Raw genomic sequence first — 19,418 nt, forward strand, 5'->3', positions numbered from 1 at the left:
CACTGCAGAAGTGGATGCAAATGAGAGAAGTGAATCCCCATAAATAGGAGCTGACTGGTCCTCTGCAGCAGAACTTGATTCAGCAGAGAGCTACTGCGTTTGCCAGAAGATCCTTCAGCAGACATCTCATCAGCGGCACAAAGTGGAAGATGGACAGAACAGCCAGTGTGACCATCCTCATCCTCCTTCTGTGTGCCATCGCTGCACAGGGTATGTTGAGATGTCTGTACCTGCGGTTTATTTCTTAATGTACTGTATGTAGCACAAAGTATGAGTATATGATTCACTGGTTCATGTGCTGTTTACAATGTGCAAAGCAATTTTACTTCCAAGTGTGTTAAATGCTCTTTACAATGTAACACTGTTGTGTATGAGAAACCTTTAAAATCTTTTAATTGAAATCAAAACTATCCGAATTAATGTAAAACTGATCCAGCAGCCTGACTGCAAACGTAGAACGAAATGCACCAGTAACCTATTCAAATCGTAGTTACAATGTTTTCATTGTAGCTGTAGCTGCTGTTTTGTCTTTGTGTTTGAGCTTCTCAGTGAAACTCGCAACTTTAGTGAAGGAGTTTGTGCAGGCATCCAATATCCCTCTCTGGGCCATGCATTAATTACTCAAAAGAGCTACAGAAAGTACCAGAACGTTTTGCAGGTTTTGCTCCCATCGGTTCCACGATTAAATCTGAGTGAATGTAATCTTTCCTCAGGTATTCCGATCCTAGGAGCAAATGGACGGTGCCAGTGCACTGGGACCAGCTCTAAAGTTATTCCTCGAAATGCCATCCGGAGCCTGAAATTTATCCCCAGAGGATCTCACTGTGAGAACGCAGAGATAATGTGAGTAAATGAGTCATCGCGTCAACTTCAACCTTACTCCCGGATTTCAAGTTGTAATTTAAAAAGAGCCATTGGAGTTTCTGTGAATCATATCTTGAATGTCACCTTCTCCTTGCAGTGTCACGCGGAAAAATGGCAAGAAAGTCTGTGTGGATCCTGAAGCCAAGTGGTTGGAGGTGCTTATAACCGCCAACAAAGGTCAGTGTTTTGTGTTTGCCAGAATTCAGACTTCTGTGAATAAATGTAGATGCCGTGGTTTATTTTGCCATGCGAGCGCAGACCACCGTATTAGAGGGCACTCACTGTGTGCTCCTCCCTGCTAAACACTCCCACTAACATTTGACACTTTGGGCTATTTTACTCAAGTACCTTACAAACACGTGGAGGCAGTAAAATCTGGAATGTCAGCAATCGATTTGACTACATGTGGCACAGAGCGAAGCCCCAAATCCTCTTACCCAATTTCATTATTAATGTTCCCAGAAGCAGAGGTTGGGACCCTGGAAAGCCACCAGCGATGCTGGCTGGTTTTATGGTTGCTGTCCACATTGTTGAGACCGGTTGTCACATGGTTTGGAACCCAGCTGAGACCAGACATTGAAGGATGACTTCTGTTCAAAACAGGGATATTAAAAAATGAAATATTTAATAGTTATCTTCATCATAGGCTGCAACATGGAACATAGGGAGTTGTGGGCATGACTCGATAGGGTGCCAATCGAGCGCAATGCTTTGCTTGGATGGTCTCCAGCTTTGTGGTGTTCGAGCTACACTGATCCAGGCAAATGGGAGTATTTTTCACGCTTCTGATTTGTGCCTTGTGGATAGTGAAAATTATGATAAATAGATGTCAGGAGGTAATTCATGGACTTGTTGAACCAGCCAGGTAAAGATGGTAGCTAATAAAATTGGCTGGGACAATGGTTGGCACAAATGCTACCTGGCACCTTTACAGCCTTGCCTGAATGCTGTCATGGTCTTGATATATAAGTGCTCAGCGTCACTTGGTGAGGCATAGAAATGGAATTGAACATTGTGCAGTGCCTTTTAGATAATGCACACTGCAGCATCAATGAGTTGCTTACAAACTTCCAAGTCATTGCAATCTGCTCCTTTTTAGGGAAAGTCACTTTGATAATTCCATGAGTTCTGTTGCAGGAGGCACTGTGTGCTGTAATAATGTGGCTAACAATGTAATTATTCAATTACATTTCAGGTGCCAAACAACACAAGTGAACAAAATGAAGCTGCAATCTGAGAGATTCACTTCCACTCCTGGAGTATCTGCCGGGAATGAAGGAGGCTCAGCCATGGGAGTTAACATTGTGATTCACCTTCCAATGGTTCCGTCCAGTGTCTCCCCTTCATTGTTTTCTGGGAATGATCTGTGGTTCCTCCCTGTAACAGGGCATGTTTACATCCCATCACGGTGCATAATTATGCCTGAGCAAACAACTTAACTTTGTGCCAAGTCCAAAGTTTCTTTTGAGATCTGTGGTATTTAAGGTAGATTGTGAACTTGTGCACTCTGTGGAAATGAGATGAATGCCAGTTGTTGAAATGTAATACCAGCTATGAAAGTGGGAGGTGATGTTTTTAGAATAACTTGAGTTGAATGAATTCCCTGGAGGCATTGTTCAACATGACTGCAGTTCACAAGGGAAGCCAATGATGACCTTGTGGACTGTGCCCCCCCCCTGAAATTAAGACTAGACGAACTGTGGAATAACATTTCCCCCCAGTTCACAGCTACTCCCTCCACCACAATCTCTCATGACCCCCAGCTGGGGGCTTGTCATAAATATGGCACGAGCATGAAAGAAATTTGATACCACTCAGTGTCCAGGATTGGGAGAACATAAATTAGCTGATATACATAGTAGAATTATCACTTGTTACCTCATTAAAATGATCTGAGTTAGGATGGTGATGATGGAAACAATTAACTGAACACATTCCACCTTTTCCTTGAAGATAGGTTGCAATGTTACATCATCTCTATCATTTCCAAAGTTAATTTTCCTTTGTCCCATTCCTTCATTAAAAATCCCGTTCACATATTGTGGGACAACACCGTTGACCAAAAATGGTTGTTCCAGTTTGAACAAACGTAATCTTGTATTAAATTGTGGAACAAAAAGCTGCAAATAGCAGTTGCGTAGTTTTCCAGCAGTGTTTTTGACCATTGATATTTTAACTGGAACTATGGTGTTTCCACTGTAAAATATCAGATTTTAGGATTTATCCAAAGTTTCAAGAAAAAAAATTCTTTGCTGATGTGATTATTTTGTAAAATACCTACTTTTGAAAAGGTAATGCTGCTAATAGTCTGATTATCACTGGAAATGACATTTTAAATAGGTCTAATGTCTGTACAATGATTAATATATATCTTTTGCACTGCGCAAACTTACAGTGACTGGGTTCAGTTGACCAACACATCTGTACAGTTTTTTGTGAATGAATTTGTCGAGCATTCTTTAAATGTATTTAAGAAAAAATACAATAAACCAGATTTGCCTTGAAAAATATGTTGTCTCCGCATCTGAATTGTCAGTACATAGTTCCGTGTTTCTATATTTGATCAATGAAATCACAATGGGGAATGGAGAGCAATGTGAACAGGGCCAAACTTGCAGTGTTGATGGGGTTTCATTTGTTTATTTAACTCCCCCCCCCCAACACAGCACAAATGGACTATACAGGTATTGGGGCTCATACAAAATATTGACCTTAGAGGATTTTAACAGAATGATACTTGGTCACCAATGTTATTGTACAGAGAATCCAACCAAACTGGGTGTTTGCTCTAAATATTATGTGATTGAAGGATGATTTTTCTGAAGGTTTCAGGAGCACCTAGTATGGCTCGTCAAGAGTGTTTCATTGCATTGTACCAGCAACCAAATAAGCTACTTTATCTCATTGTAGAATGGGCCACAAATTAGAACGCTGAATGGTTAATGTTTAGAACTCTCACAAGTGCCAAGTGACATTTATTCAGCTACACGATTCAGGGAACAGATCAGAAAGAATGTCACTGAATGCTACGTTAACTAAGAAAGATTAAAAAATGGTTAGAACATAGAAACTTGTTTCACCAGTTTCATGTTCAGATTCCATAGCCCAACTCAAGCCTTCCGATCTTCTAATAGGTAACAGTGAATGAATATAACTTTATTGTCATTCAAAAACTATACACCAGACGAGTGCATATTTGAACAAAAACTCCATTGCATCTGGCTCACAACGTAACACCAAATAATAAAAATAGATTTTTTTAAAAAAGTAACTCACACATAAAAATAATGACGGCAGATTATTGTGAATTCAAGAGTCTGATGGCTCAGGGGAAGAAGCTATTGCAGAACCTGGCTGTTCCGCTCTGTATGCTGCAGTACCTTTGACCAGAGGGCAGCAGGGTGAACAGTCCATGATGGAGATGGGTGGGGTCTATAATAATGTTGTTGCCCTTGGCCTTGGTCAGGCAGCATTTGTGTGCAATGTCCTGGATGGAAGAAAGTGAAGCCCCGATGATTTTCACAGCCGTCTTCACCATTCTCTGCACGGCCCTCCAGTCTGAGGCTTTGCAGTCTCCAGACCAGACAGAGGTGCAGCTGGTCAGTATGCTCTCTGTGGTGCCTCTGTAGAAAGTGGTGAGGATGGGATGGGGGAGGTGTGCTCTTCTCATCCGGTGCAGAAAGTGCACACGCTGGTAGACTCTCTTGACTAGAGATGCAGTGTTTAGGGACCAGGTCAGACTGTCTGTGATCTGCACCCCCAGGAACCTAGTGCTACAGACTAACTCCACAGCGGTGTCACTGATGTGGAGTGGTGTGTGCCTGCGCCGATTTCTCCTGAAGTCAACGATGATCTCCTTTGTTTTGTCGACATTCAGGACCAGATTGTTCGTGTTGCACCAGTCCACCATTTGTTTCACCTCCTCCATGTAAGCCAGTTCATTGTCAGCCCTGATAAGTCCAACAACTGTTGTATCATCCGCGTACTTCATGATGTGGTTTGTACTGAACCTGGCACAACAGTCGTGGGTCATCAGGGTAAATAGCAGGGGAGTCGCTAGTTATTCAACTGCAACACAGATACAGGGAACAGATCAGCAAGAATGTCACACAATTATGTATTAATCAAGAAACACAAATGAGAACATAGAAGAGTGCAGCACATGAACAGGATCTTCAGTCTGTCTGTATCGACCATGAAGTCAAATTAAGTTAATCCCATCCTCCAGGCACCAAGATTTATGCACTTGTTTTTGTAATTTATCACAGGCTGGGAGGATCCACTTTGCAATTAACATCAAAGGGGAAAACAGGAATTCCTGCAAAGGGCTAAAGCTGCCAGCAAGAGGAGAGCATGTCCATTAAATGTAGGTTTTCTAATTAATAATTCACAGAATGCAAATGTTATTAATCACTCATTCAAATTGCCCCTTGAACTCAACATACGGGGAGCAGGAGACTGTATCATGGACCGGACTGAAGGTGGATAAGTCACTGAGACCAGATGGACCCTAGGGTTCTGAAAGAGTTAACAGTTGAGATTGTAGAGGCATTAGTAGTGATCTTTCAAGAATCACTGGAGCCAGGATTGGTTCCAGAGGACTGGAAAATCGCAAATGTAACTCTACTGTTTAAGAAGGGAACAAGCCAAAAGAAAGAGGAAATTATAGACCAGTTAGACTGACTGTCTTCTGCAATTCTGTATGAAACTGGTTGATTTCCCGGAATTCACATGGGATGAAACACACAGGCTGCATCCTGACAATGGACTTTCCTCACCCCTGCACAAATTCGAGGGGAGGAGTAAACATGACTACAGCCTCCGCAATTCACAAATCTGGAAACTGCAACTTGAATCCACTCCAGAAAGCCCTGAAGCTGATAATTCAACACTCACGGATAGTAAACATAATGAACATTAATTGCTGCAAAAACTGCTCCAGTAAAAGTCTAAAACCTTGCTGCACACTGTGGATCAGCCAGTTCATCTGCAATCCATACAGCTGAGATAGGCATATAATTTCACCACCTGGTGGCACCAGCAATGGCTGCTTCACCAACAGTGTGCCTGCCCTTTCCTTCTTTGTGTTTAAATAGTGTGTGTTAAATGAATGATTTTAGTGTTCTTTAGCTTGATTTATGTGGGTGGTGGGTTGTTGGGGGATACTTTTTCTAATCTCTTACCTCGATGGAGATGCGATTTTTTCCATATCGTATCTCTGTCTGCACTGCGGCCTAACATCGAGGAGTTGGTGGCCTTTGCTGGAGAGCTTCACCACGGTCACCTGTGGACTTACCATCGGGGAGCCCGCGATCCCTTTGCAAGGAGCTCCAACCGTGGGTGCTTGCGGACAACATCATGGAGCCTATGATCTCTGGTCAGAGACTGACTTCAGGAGCTCCAAGCTACGGGAGTTTTGACCACCCCGACGCGGGAGTTTTGCCTGCCCTGACGTGGGAGTTTCGATCGCCCCGACGTGGGGGCTTTGACTGCCGTTGATGGATGGTTCGACTGCCCCGACCGCGGGAAAATAAAGAGGCAAATGATTGGACTTTTTTGCGTTCCATCACAGTGAGGAATGTGGGGAATCCACTGTGGTGGATGTCTAGGTTAACTTTTATGTATCTTAATTGGTACACGTGACAATAAAAGACCTTTGAAACCTTTGAAACCTTTAATTTCTATGGATAGTAATATTCTGTTTCCCTGGTATGGGTCCAGTGGACATAATAGGAGAGGGTTGAATAAGTTCCAGGGTGTCAAAAGGTGAGTGAAGATTTAATAGACTACCAGACCAAGTGGACCCGTTGGGCCCAAACCACTCCTGCATTGCCCTCCCTCCTCCCCCACTCCCCCCTCCCCTCTCCCCCCATCCTCCCTCCCCTCCCTCCCCCATCTCCCTCACCCCCTCCCCCTCGACCCCCTCCCTCTTCCTACTTCCTCCCCCTCCCTCCCTCCCTCCCTCCCTCCCTCCCTCCCTCCCTCCCTCCCTCCCTCCCTCCCTCCCTCCCTCCCTCCCTCCCTCCCTCCCTCCCTCCCTCCCTCCCTCCCTCCCTCCCTCCCTCCCTCCCTCCCTCCCTCCCTCCCTCCCTCCCTCCCTCCCTCCCTCCCTCCCTCCCTCCCTCCCTCCCTCCCTCCCTCCCTCCCTCCCTCCCTCCCTCCCTCCCTCCCTCCCTCCCCCTCCCCTCTGTCTCCCTCCAGCCCCCTCTCCCTCCCTCCCCCCTCCCTCTCTCCACCCTCCCCACTAGGGTTGCCTCTCCTGCATTGGTGCACCACCCGCTCCTCCCCCACTCCCTCCTCCCCCACTCCCCTCTCCCCCCCACTCTCCCCTCCCCTCTCCTCCCTCTCCTCCCCCTCCCTCCACCCCCTTTCCTCCCCCTCCCTCCCCTCCTTCCCCCTCCCCCCTATCTCGCCTCCTCCACCCCCCTCTGTCCCCCACCCCCCACCCCCCACCCCCCTCCTCCCCCTTCCCCTCCCTTCCTCCCCTCTCCTCCACCCCCTCCCTCCCCACCCCCACACTTCCCCCTCCCCCTCCCCCTCCCCCCCCCCCCCCCTCCCTATATCGATAATAACTTTGGCCTTGTGTACTGTGGTGTGGATTTAGCTGGTGATTCCTGGTCCAATTCCCATACCTCACGAGCCACCTTTTGCCCAAGCTGGGGGTCACGGATGCAATTCACCATTGCCCTTAAGGCACCATAGAATATATAACAGTACAACACAGGAAGAGGTTCTTCAGTTAAACATGTCTCTGCTACATATGATGCCGTTAATCCCTTCACCTCTGCCCACAGGTGATCCATATCCCTCAATTCCCTGCATATCCACACGCCTCTCGAAGAGCCTCTTAAATGCCACTATCATATATGTCTCCACTATCACCTCATGCAGCATATTCCAGGCACCCATCATTCTCTATGAAAAACCTGTCCTGCTCAGCTCCATTAAATGAGGGTGTTCACCCGAAACGTCACCCATTCCTTCTCTCCAAAGATGTTACCTGTCCCACAGAGTTACTCCATCATTTTGTGTCTATCTTCCATTAAATCTTTCCTCTCTGACCTTATAACTCTAGTCTTTGACCTTTCCACACAATGAAAATGGTTCTGACTATCTACTCTTTTTATGCCACTCATAAATGTGTATACTTCTATCAGTTCATCCCTCAGCCCCTGATTCTTTCAGTCAACCTTTGGTTTGCTGAAGAAAAGTTTGTACGAAGATCAAGATTTCAGATGTGGGACAAACTTCACAGTCGATCAGGTAGAGAAGCTGCCAGAGGAGATGCCAGAGGAGGTAGTTGAGGCTGGGACTTTCCCAACGTTTAAGAAACAATTAGACAGGTACATGGATAGGACAAGTTTGGAGGGATATTGACCAAGCGCAGGCAGTTGGGACGAGTGTAGCTTTGACATATTGGCCGGTGTGGGCAAGTTGAGCCAAACGGGCTGTTTCCACTCTGTATCACTCTATTACTCTATGAATCTAATTGGTTTTCTTTGCAGTGGTGGCCCAGGGAGACTGGCTTCTAATCCGGACATTCTCTTAACTGCTTATTGATATGTAAAATGGGAAATTAGGTGCCCATTTGGGAGATTGGCGTCAGGTGTGTACATTAGGTGACCAAGTGACTGAGTGCAAATGGAGAATCAACAGTGGGGATGTTGGTCTGGGAGAGGTCTATATTATTATCTTTATCTTTCTTTCTACCCTTCTTAACCCTCTCTGATGATGAAGAGCAAAGTGACTACAGAGATGAAACAGACCATGGACAGTATGTTCCTGGTCATTGCTGGTTGCTTGTTACTGCCTTTCAGCATAGAGTGGGCTGTGGAGCAACAGTACTGAATATCAGTTCATTAATGTGTTAATATAATCCCCTCTTTACCACGATGCAGATACAGGCCAGTGATATACTTCTCCCTCACCTTCATATTATCCTAAAGAAAAGCTCTGGTTAAACATATCTCTGTGTCAAAAAAAATCATCAGTCTGCATCAAGAAAATGCATGATTTTCAGCAGAAATGCCACAAGGTCATTGATTGCATTGAGTTACATTAAACATGGAAAGGTTTGACGATTTGAATCGAGGAAGTTTCTTATTATAAATAATTATAAATATGATGTAATTAATTGCCAATGATTACAGACAGAAGCAAAGGCAGCTTTTGGTCAGTAAAAATACATACTGTATGAAACAGGCTGATTTCCTGGAATTCACATGGGATGAAACACACGGGCTTCATCCTGACAGTGGACTTCCCTCACCCCTGTACACACCCGGGGGGGAGGAGTCGATGAGATCGCAGCCTTCGCCCTTCACAAATCAGGAAATTGAAACTTGGATCTGCTCCAGAAAGCCCTGAAGCTGCTATTTCATCACTCTCCGGCGGTGAACTTAATGAACATCACTTGCTGTAGAATCTGCTCCAGTAAAACTGCAACAAGAGTTATCAAAACTTACAGAACATCGTAAATTGGTCAATTCACCTGCACTCCATAGAGTGCTGTGAACATTAACATTCACATGTAAATCCAATGGATATCAATATCCCATTTCCCATGTATGAATCTAATGTGCATAGTGGGGGGAAGTTTGAAAAGTTCCAGGGGGTAAAAACATAATTGAAGCTTTAAAGCAAGGGTTCCCAACCTGGGGTAAATTTACCCCATGGGTTAAATTTCGCCTGCCCAGGGGGTAAATTTGAACAAAATGATAATGTAAAAAACAGTGTTTTTAAATTTCCCCTTTGTCGGTTGCTTTATTATGGTAGAAGTGTAAACTTAAATTACTGAACTAAACAGGGTGGGGTAACAGGGTGGGGGTAAATTTACTTTTGAAAAGTTGCCAGGGGTAAACGGGACGACAAAGGTTGGGAACCCCTGCTTTAAAGACTGTAGCTTTGGCCTTGTGTACTGTGGTGTTGTTTAGCTGGTGACTCATGCTGACACCTAAAGTCTCTGGTCCTGTGGGGGACCATTTCACTCTCCACAGATGCTGCCTGGCTTGCAGAGTGTTTGCAGTGTATTCCATTGTTATCTGTGCAGGTTATGATGGGACTGGATATTTGCTCCATCTTTGGAGTTTAGGCATCCACAGAGGGTAAATGCGGTTAATTCTAGAGGGCCTGCATCATCTCTTTCTGCAGACATACCTGTGGGAAGTGTGGTCCATTTTAAACCTCCTGCCCTCATCCCTGTGAGCGCCACTGTTTGTCTGTTCTGCATTGGAGTGGCAGGGTGCTACTCCAGTGTTATCTTGCAACTTCTTACAATCTAAACATGATACTTACTAACGTGTAAAGATGCAGTTAAGATACCCAAATGTTGCAGCAAGTTAGAGCATGTTACATTTCTTGTAAATCACGTGTTTCAACCCAGTGGTTACTTCCTATTTAGTGTAATCCCCACGATCAGAGCAAAGTCTGTAAAATATTTGTGTCCTGTGGGCAAAATGTGGAACTGAGTTACTGTGCAACCAATCTGAAACTTCATCTGGAGAAATATGATCCAATGTACAATTAATCCTGCCTTGTAATAATTCACAAAGAACTGTTATGGTTTTGCCTCATGTCAATGTGAAGTTGAATAAAAAGCCATCATGAAACTATCTGGTCACTGTGTTTATTTTGTCCTTTTCCTTTCAGGGAAACATTCTGTACATCAATGCAGTGATTTATTCTTTGTAACTCAATGATTTGAATGAAGGTACCCTTCAAACAGCAGATGACTAGAATTTGAAAGATGTGAAGTTGAAAGACAGTTGTTCCCGATTGTGGAAAGGATTTGTCTATATTATGAATTTCATTTATATCACCCTTGCTCTCAGTAAGGCAGCAGAATTAGGAAACCTTCTCCTACATGACACAGTCCCAAACACCTTGTATTTACAGCAAACCACATTATTTTAAGGTTACCATTGCTGAGAACTTTTCCTATAAAGAAAGAATAATATACTAATCCACAGCGATGAAGATATATTTATCTGTGATCAGTGGGATCATCAGTTTGAAAATTCACTTTATATAATGAGGTTTAGAGCTCCATTCCATAAAGTTACAAGAGTTGGCAGTGGGAGTAGCCACATAGCACTTCAAACCTACCCTGTTCAGCAGTAGGATCAATGGCAATCTGATATCTGGACTCAGCACCACTTTGCTGCCAAATCAAAAAAAACCCTGATTCCCTCAGAATCAAGGATAAGATCTTGGCCTTGAATATACTTATTAATAACTCAGACAGCACAGCTCTCTGGGTTAGAATTCTCCAAAGATTCACAATTACTTCAAGGTTTCAAGGTCAGTTCATTGTCACATGTACCAGTTAAGGTACAGTGAAATGTGAGTTACCATACAGCCATACTAAGTGAAAAGCAACAAGACACACAACCACATAAAAGTTAACATAAACATCCATCACAGTGGATTCCACATTCGTCACTGTGATGGAAGGCAATAAAGTTCAACCTTCCTCCTCTTTGTTCTCCCACGGTCGGGGCAGTCAAACCATCCGCAGTCGGGGCGATCAAAGCCCCCGCAGCCGACGATGAAGCCTCCGTCGGGGTGAGCGAAACTCCCGCGTCGGGGCAATTGAAACTCTCTGCTGCATGGAGCTCCCGAATCGGCCTCTGCTTACCATAGACCGCTGGCTTCACGATGTTAAAGTCCACAGGCCACGCGGTTCAAGCTTCAATCCCTGGCAAAGGGATTGCAAGCTCCGTGATGTTAAAGTCCCACAGACTCCTGCGGCTTGGAGCGCCGGGTCGGTCTCCAGGAAAGGCTCCCAACTCTACGTAGTTAGGCCACAGTGAGGACGGAGATACGATACGGAAAAAAGTTGCATCTCCGTCAAGGTTAGAGATTGAAAAGTGTTTCCCCCAACCCCCTCCCCCCCACACATAAAACAAACACGAAACACTAAAACATACTTTTAACACATATTAAAAATAACAAAAAAGAAAAAAGGACAGACAGACTGTTGACAAGCTGGTGGCACCACCCGGTCTGAGATAAGATTGAGTTTATTTTATCAGTGATTAATCAAATGCATTGAATTGTTTCAAGCGCATACAGCTGTTTTAAATGTTCTTCTTTTGTCAATTAATGAAAAAATAGAAATTTTAAAATCTTAGGAAGGAAAGAACTGCAGATGCTGGTTTAAATCGAAGGTAGACACAAAATGCTGGAGTAACTCAGAGGGACAGGCAGCATCTCTGGAGAGAAGGAATGGGTGACGTTTCGGGTCGAGACCCTTCTTCAGACTGATGGCAGGGGAGTGGGCAGGACAGAGATAGAATGTAGTTGGAGACAGTAAGACTGGTGGGAGAACTGGGAATGGGGGGGATGTAGATAGAGGGAAAGCAAGGGATATTTCGCAAATTGGAAGAACAGCACCTCATATTTAGCTTGGGTAGCTTACACCCCAGTGGTATGAACATTGACCTCTAACTTCAAATAGCCCTTGCTTTCCCACCTCCTCCAACCCCTCCCCCTTCCCAGTTCTCCCACCAGTCTTACTGTCTCCGACTACATTCTATCTCTGTCCCGCCCCCTCCCCTGACATGTCTAAAGAAGGGTCTTGACCCGAAACGTCACCCATTCTTTCTCTCCAGAGATGCTGCCTGTCCCGCTGAGTTACTCCAGCATTTTGTGTCTAATTTTAAAATCTTAACTGTTTATTTCATTTCATATTAATACTTGCATGCTTTTATTTTCTTCACGTGCATTCAAGCTCGACAGCAGCTTTAATACTGTTCAACTGAGGATGTAGCTTATTCAGCTAACCAAGTATTTCTGTAAATGGGCTTTATTCCGGCCATGTTGATAGATAAGATCAGTGATTCGTGATATCCTGCCACACATGATCCTTGACATGAAGAATATGTCCCAGAATCTACCATCGTCAGTTTAAACAACACAGAGCATTGCTGATCTGCTGAATATATCCTGCTTTTTCTGTTTTCGCTTTAGATTTCCGGAATCATTTTTTTAAGTTGTCAGAGTATTTAAGTGTGTTTTGGGCACCTCCAGTTGCAGAACATCATGGCAAAGTGGGAGAGCTGCAGATATCAGTAATTACTGCAACCTCTCAGCAGCTCTGACTGTCGGTCGAAGGATGCATGCTAAAGAAGACAAGATGAGTGTCCCCCAACGGGAAACCGTAGATAAACCGTGAGATCCGTTCCCTGGTGAAGTCCAAGTCTGCAGCGTTAAGTTAAACAATCCCGGCCGGTATCAGTGAAGGCTGCAACATCCCAGCACGTCTGACTGCCGCAGACAGCAAGATGCCCAGCCAGGGGGGCGGAACACTGATAAGATGCTATCAAAATCATTCAGCCAATGGAATGAAGTTGGCAATCTTTCAACATCAAACTACAGAGAGGGACGGAGGCAGAGACAGACACAGTTGCTGCAGTGAGCAGAGGATTCTTCAGCAGAAAGCAGATTAGCAGTGAAGCCAGCGTTAAGCAGCTCCACTACCACGACAACTCTTATCCGTTACTGCACAGGGTTTGCACTGCCTGATGTATGATATGATGATATGTATGATATGATGACGATATGGTGTGATTTGTCCAGATAACACACAAAATAAAGTTTTTCACTGTGTCTCAGTATACGTGACAATAACAATATGCCAAACTAAACTTACCTTTGTGTCATTGGCAAGTACCCTTTTATTTCCAATTCTCTATTTTCCATGACACATTAAGTTTTCAATCTATTCTAACGCACTTCCTCTGTTTACATGGCTTTTAGTTAATGCACCAACTTCCAAAGTTGTATCTTGTTAAATGCCTTTTGGAAATCTAAATACATTACAGAAGGCAGTGGAGGCCAATTCTCTGAATGCATTCAAGAGAGAGCTGGAAAGAGCTCAAGGATAGCGGGGTCAGGGGGTATGGGGAGAAGGCAGGAACGTGGTACTGATTGAGAATGATCAGCCATGATCACATTGAATGGCGGTGCTGGCTCGAAGGGCCGAATGGCCTCCTCCTGCACCTATTGTCCATTGTCTACATCTACAGTCCCCTCTCCAAACTCTCCCTGTTCCATCCTCAATGAATTGGAGCAAATTTCTCAAACATAATTTATCTGTCAAAAAACTATGTTGACTACGTTTAAATGACGTTTAAATAGCTGTTAAACTAACTAACTTGTTACTCCCTCTTTTTGCCTTAATTCTGTTTTGAATAACAACACTGGGAGTCACACTGTTTGTCAATTTTCTGGTACCTTCCTGGGGTTTAGTGAGTTATGAACATTTTATGAACATTTTAAACCATTATATCTGCAGCCACTCTTTAAAATCCTAGTGTGCAGAACATCGGATTTTGGTGATTTGTGAACTCTCACCTTGTTATTTGAAATTAGCCCGTCTAGTTTTTCATGGTGAAAACTGATGCAAAACATTTGGTAAATTTATCTTTCATTTCTTTGTTTGTTGTTATTAATTCACCAGCTTAAATTGTCCAGAGGCCCTCGTTTAACTTAAGTTACGCTCTTCATATTTATAGAAATAAATCCCAAAACTTCACAGTCCATTGGCTGACTACTTGTCCTTGACACTTTTTTCAACCCCACCCTCATGTTAGCATAATCCGTTAGCTGGGGCTTGCTTCAGGGTTTTCAGAGAGTAGAGATGAGGCACTGCATGCTGACATTTCACTGAAAGTGGGGATTGTATGCAATGTTGAAACTATATATGTGTCTGTGCATAATATGAAAACTTGTAGCATGGAAGCACTGTAATGAGCAGACTGTGAAAGGGACAGCTATTTCCTGGAAATCACAGGTTTAAACTCCACCGTGTGGCCAGCATGGAGGGAAATTCCCTCAGAGAGTTTGCCAACTTCCACTGCAGAAGAGGATGCAAATGAGAGAAGTGAATCCCCATAAATAGGAGCTGACTGGTCCTCTGCAGCAGAACTTGATTCAGCAGAGAGCTACTGCGTTTGCCAGAAGATCTTTCAGCAGACATCTCATCAGCGGCACAAAGTGGAAGATGGACAGAACAGCCAGTGTGACCATCCTCATCCTCCTTCTGTGTGCCATCGCTGCACAGGGTATGTTGAGATGTCTGTACCTGCGGTTTATTTCTTAATGTCCTGTAGCACATAGTATGAGTATATGATTCCCTGGTTCATGTGCTGTTTTCAATGTGCAATGCAATTAAACTTCCAAGTGTGTTAAATGCTCTTTACAATGTAACACTGTTGTGTATGAGAGATCTTTAAAATCTTTTAATTGAAATCAAAACTATCCGTATTAATATAAAACTGATCCAGCAGCCTGACTGCAAACGTAGAACGAAATGCACCAGTAACCTGTTCAAACCATAGTTACAATGTTTTCATTGTAGCTGTAGCTGCTGTTTTGTCTTTGTGTTTGAGCTTCTCAGTGAAACTCGCAACTTTAGTGAAGGAGTTTGTGCAAACATCCAATATATCTCTCTGGGCCATGCATTAATTACACAAAAGAGCTGCAGAAAGTACCAGAAAGTTTTGCAAGCTTTGCTCCCCTCGATTCCACGATTAAATCTGAGTGAATGTAATCTTTCCTCAGGTTTTCCGATCCTAGGAGCAAATGGACGGTGCCGGTGCACTGGGACCAGATCTGAAGTTATCGCTCGAAATGCCATCCGGAGCCTGAAATATATCCCCAGAGGATCTCACTGTGAGAACGCAGAGATAATGTGAGTAAATGAGTCATCGCGCCAACTTCAACCTTACTCCCGGATTTCAAGTTGTAATTTAAAAAGAGCCATTGGAGTTTCTGTGAATCATATCTTGAATGTCACCTTCTCCTTGCAGTGTCACGCGGAAAAATGGCAAGAAAGTGTGTGTGGATCCTGAAGCCAAGTGGTTGGAGGTGCTTATAACTGCCAACAAAGGTCAGTGTTTTGTGTTTGCCAGAATTCAGACTTCTGTGAATAAATGTAGATGCCGTGGTTTATTTTGCCATGCGAGCGCAGACCACCGTATTAGAGGGCACTCACTGTGTGCTCCTCCCTGCTAAACAATCCCACTAACATTTGACACTTTGGGCTATTTTACTCAAGTACCTTACAAACACGTGGGGGCAGTAAAATCTGGAATGTCAACAATCGATTTGACTACATGTGGCACAGAGCGAAGCCCCAAATCCTCTTACCCACTTTCATTATTAATGTTCCCAGAAGCAGAGGTTGGGACCCTGGAAAGCCACCGGCCGTGCTGGCTGGTTTTATGGTCGCTGTCCACATTGTTGAGACCGGTTGTCACATGTTTTGGAACCCAGCTGAGACCAGACATTGAAGGATGTCTTCTGTTCAAAACAGGGATATTAAAAAATGAAATATTTAATAGTTATCTTCATCATAGGCTGCAACATGGAACATAGGGAGTTGTGGGCATGACTCGATAGGGTGCCAATCGAGCACAATGCTTTGCTTGGATGGTCTCCAGCTTTGTGGTGTTCGAGCTACACTGATCCAGGCAAATGGGAGTATTTTTCACACTTCTGATTTGTGCCTTGTGGATAGTGAAAATGATGATAAATAGATGTCAGGAGGTAATTCATGGACTTGTTGAACCAGCCAGGTAAAGATGGTAGCTAATAAAATTGCCTGGGACAATGGTTGGCACAAATGCTACCTGGCACCTTTACAGCCTTGCCTGAATGCTGTCATGGTCTTGATATATAATTGCTCAGCGTCACTTGGTGAGGCATAGAAATGGAATTGAACATTGTGCAGCCCCTTTTAGATAATGCACACTGCAGTATCAATGAGTTGCTTACAAAGTTCCAAGTCATTGCAATCTGCTCCTTTTTAGGGAAAGTCACTTTGATAATTCCATGAGTTCTGTTGCAGGAAGCACTGTGTGCTGTAATAATGTGGCTAACAATGCAATTATTCAATTACATTTCAGGTGCCAAACAACACAAGTGAACAAAATGAAGCTGCAATCTGAGAGATTCACTTCCACTCCTGGAGTATCTGCCGGGGAATGAAGGAGGCTCAGCCATGGGAGTTAACATTGTGATTCACCTTCCAATGGTTCCGTCCAGTGTCTCCCCTTCATTGTTTTCTGGGAATGATCTGTGGTTCCTCCCTGTTACAGGGCATGTTTACATCCCATCACGGTGCATAATTATGCCTGAGCAAACAACTTAACTTTGTGCCAAGTCCAAAGTTTCTTTTGAGATCTGTGGTATTTAAGGTAGATTGTGAACTTGTGCACTCTGTGGAAATGAGATGAATGCCAGTTGTTGAAATGTAATACCAGCTATGAAAGTGGGAGGTGATGTTTTTAGAATAACTTGAGTTGAATGAATTCCCTGGAGGCATTGTTCAACATGACTGCAGTTCACAAGGGAAGCCAATGATGACCTTGTGGACTGTGCCCCCCCTGAAATTAAGACTAGAGGAACTGTGGGATAACATTTCCCCCCCAGTTCACAGCCCCCCCCCCTCCACTACAATCTCTCATGACCCCCAGCTGGGGGCTTGTCATAAATATGGCACGAGCATGAAAGAAATTTGATACCACTCAGTGTCCAGGATTGGGAGAACATAAATTAGCTGATATACATAGTAGAATTATCACTTGTTACCTCATTAAAATGTTCTGAGTTAGGATGGTGATGATGGAAACAATTAACTGAACACATTCCACCTTTTCCTTGAAGATAGGTTGCAATGTTACATCATCTCTATCATTTCCAAAGTTAATTTTGCTTTGTCCCATTCCTTCATTAAAAATCCCGTTCACATATTGTGGGACTTTGTCGGCAATACCGTTGACCAAAAATGGTTGTTCCAGTTTGAACAAACGTACTCTTGTATTAAATTGTGGAACAAAAAGCTGCAAATAGCAGTTGCGTAGTTTTACAGCAGTGTTTTTGACCATTGATATTTTAACTGGACCATTGATATTTCCACTGTAAATGTCAGATTTTAGGATTTATCCAAAGTTTCAAGAAAAAAAATTCTCTGCTGATGTGATTATTTTGTAAAATACCTACTTTTGAAAAGGTAATGCTGGTAATAGTCTGATTATCACTGGAGGAAATGACATGTTAAATAGGTCTAATGTCTGTACAATGATTAATATATATCTTTTGCACTGCGCGAACTTACAGTGACTGGGTTCAGTTGACCAACACATCTGTACAGTTGTTTGTGAATGAATTTGTCGAGCATTCTTTAAATGTATTTAAGAAAAAATACAATAAACCAGATTTGCCATGAAAAATATGTTGTCTCCGCATCTGAATTGTCAGTACATAGTTCCGTGTTTCTATATTTGATCAATGAAATCACAATGGGGAATGGAGAGCAATGTGATCAGGGCCAAACTTGCAGTGTTGATGGGGTTTCATTTGTTTATTTAACTCCCCCCCCCCCCAACACAGCACAAATGGACTATACAGGCATTGGGTCTCACACAAAATATTGACCTTAGAGGATTTTAACAGAATGATACTTGGTCACCAATGTTATTGTACAGAGAATCCAACCAAACTGGGTGTTTGCTCTAAATATTATGTGATTGAAGGATGATTTTTCTGAAGGTTTCAGGAGCACCTAGTATGGCTCGTCAAGAGTGTTTCATCGCATTGTACCAGCAACCAAATAAGCTACTTTATCTCATTGTAGAATGGGCCACAAATTAGAACGCTGAATGGTTAATGTTTAGAACTCTCACAAGCGCCAAGTGACATTTATTCAGCTACACGATTCAGGGAACAGATCAGAAAGAATGTCACTGAATGCTACGTTAACTAAGAAAGATTAAAAAATGGTTAGAACATAGAAACTTGCTTCACCAGTTTCATGTTCAGATTCCATAGCCCAACTCAAGCCTTCCGATCTTCTAATAGGTAACAGTGAATGAATATAACTTTATTGTATTCAAAAACTATACACTAGACGAGTGCATATTTGAACAAAAACTCCATTGCATCTGGCTCACAACGTAACACCGAATAATAAAAATAGATTTTAAAAAAAAAGTAACTCACACATAAAAATAATGACGGCAGATTATTGTGAATTCAAGAGTCTGATGGCTCAGGGGAAGAAGCTATTGCAGAACCTGGCTGTTCCGCTCTGTATGCTGCAGTACCTTTGACCAGAGGGCAGCAGGGTGAACAGTCCATGATGGAGATGGGTGGGGTCTTTAATAATGTTTTTTGGCCTTGGACAAGCAGCATTTATGTGCAATGTCCTGGATGGAAGAAAGTGAAGTCTCGATGATTTTCACAGCCATCTTCACCACTCTGCACGGACCTCCAGTCTGAGGCTTTGCAGTCCCCAGACCAGACAGAGGTGCAGCTGGTCAGTATGCTCTCTGTGGTGCCTCTGGTAGAAAGTGGTGAGGATGGGATGGGGGAGGTGTGCTCTTATCATCTGGCGCAGAAAGTGCAAACGCTGCTAGACTCTCTTGACTAGAGATGCAGTGTTTAGGGACCAGGTCAGACTGTCTGTGATCTGCACCCCCAGGAACCTAGTGCTACAGACTAACTCCACAGCGGTGTCACTGATGTGGAGTGGTGTGTGCCTGCGCTGA

At 43.6% G+C, this 19,418-nt stretch overlaps 2 protein-coding genes across 2 annotated transcripts; both read left to right on the forward strand.

Annotated features, from left to right (window-relative positions):
* Positions 1-38: 38 nt before the first annotated feature.
* LOC144595155 (interleukin-8-like) lies at positions 39-3,352 on the forward strand. Its single transcript, XM_078402289.1, has 4 exons — positions 39-210; positions 714-843; positions 962-1,041; positions 2,060-3,352. Exons 1-4 carry the CDS (start codon positions 150-152, stop codon positions 2,077-2,079), a joined length of 291 nt encoding a protein of 96 aa, XP_078258415.1. The 5' UTR covers positions 39-149; the 3' UTR covers positions 2,080-3,352.
* Positions 3,353-14,807: 11,455 nt separating this feature from the next.
* Positions 14,808-18,081, forward strand: LOC144599935 (interleukin-8-like). The gene is made up of 4 exons (XM_078411205.1): positions 14,808-14,930; positions 15,430-15,559; positions 15,678-15,757; positions 16,776-18,081. The coding sequence occupies exons 1-4, from the start codon at positions 14,870-14,872 to the stop codon at positions 16,793-16,795; spliced, it is 291 nt and encodes a 96-aa protein (XP_078267331.1). The 5' UTR covers positions 14,808-14,869; the 3' UTR covers positions 16,796-18,081.
* Positions 18,082-19,418: the final 1,337 nt, after the last annotated feature.

Source organism: Rhinoraja longicauda, chromosome 1 (assembly GCF_053455715.1).
Source record: "Rhinoraja longicauda isolate Sanriku21f chromosome 1, sRhiLon1.1, whole genome shotgun sequence".
In the NCBI taxonomy this organism is placed as follows: Eukaryota; Metazoa; Chordata; class Chondrichthyes; order Rajiformes; family Arhynchobatidae; genus Rhinoraja; species Rhinoraja longicauda.

Excerpts from the sequence above, each read along its gene's own strand:
- LOC144595155 (XM_078402289.1), top strand. The coding sequence starts at position 150 with ATGGACAGAACAGCCAGTGTGACCATCCTCATCCTCCTTCTGTGTGCC. Across the intron at positions 844-961 it reads TGTGAGAACGCAGAGATAAT|TGTCACGCGGAAAAATGGCA; the intron begins GTGAGTAAATGA and ends TTCTCCTTGCAG. Across the intron at positions 1,042-2,059 it reads GCTTATAACCGCCAACAAAG|GTGCCAAACAACACAAGTGA; the intron begins GTCAGTGTTTTG and ends ATTACATTTCAG.
- LOC144599935 (XM_078411205.1), top strand. The coding sequence starts at position 14,870 with ATGGACAGAACAGCCAGTGTGACCATCCTCATCCTCCTTCTGTGTGCC. Across the intron at positions 15,560-15,677 it reads TGTGAGAACGCAGAGATAAT|TGTCACGCGGAAAAATGGCA; the intron begins GTGAGTAAATGA and ends TTCTCCTTGCAG. Across the intron at positions 15,758-16,775 it reads GCTTATAACTGCCAACAAAG|GTGCCAAACAACACAAGTGA; the intron begins GTCAGTGTTTTG and ends ATTACATTTCAG.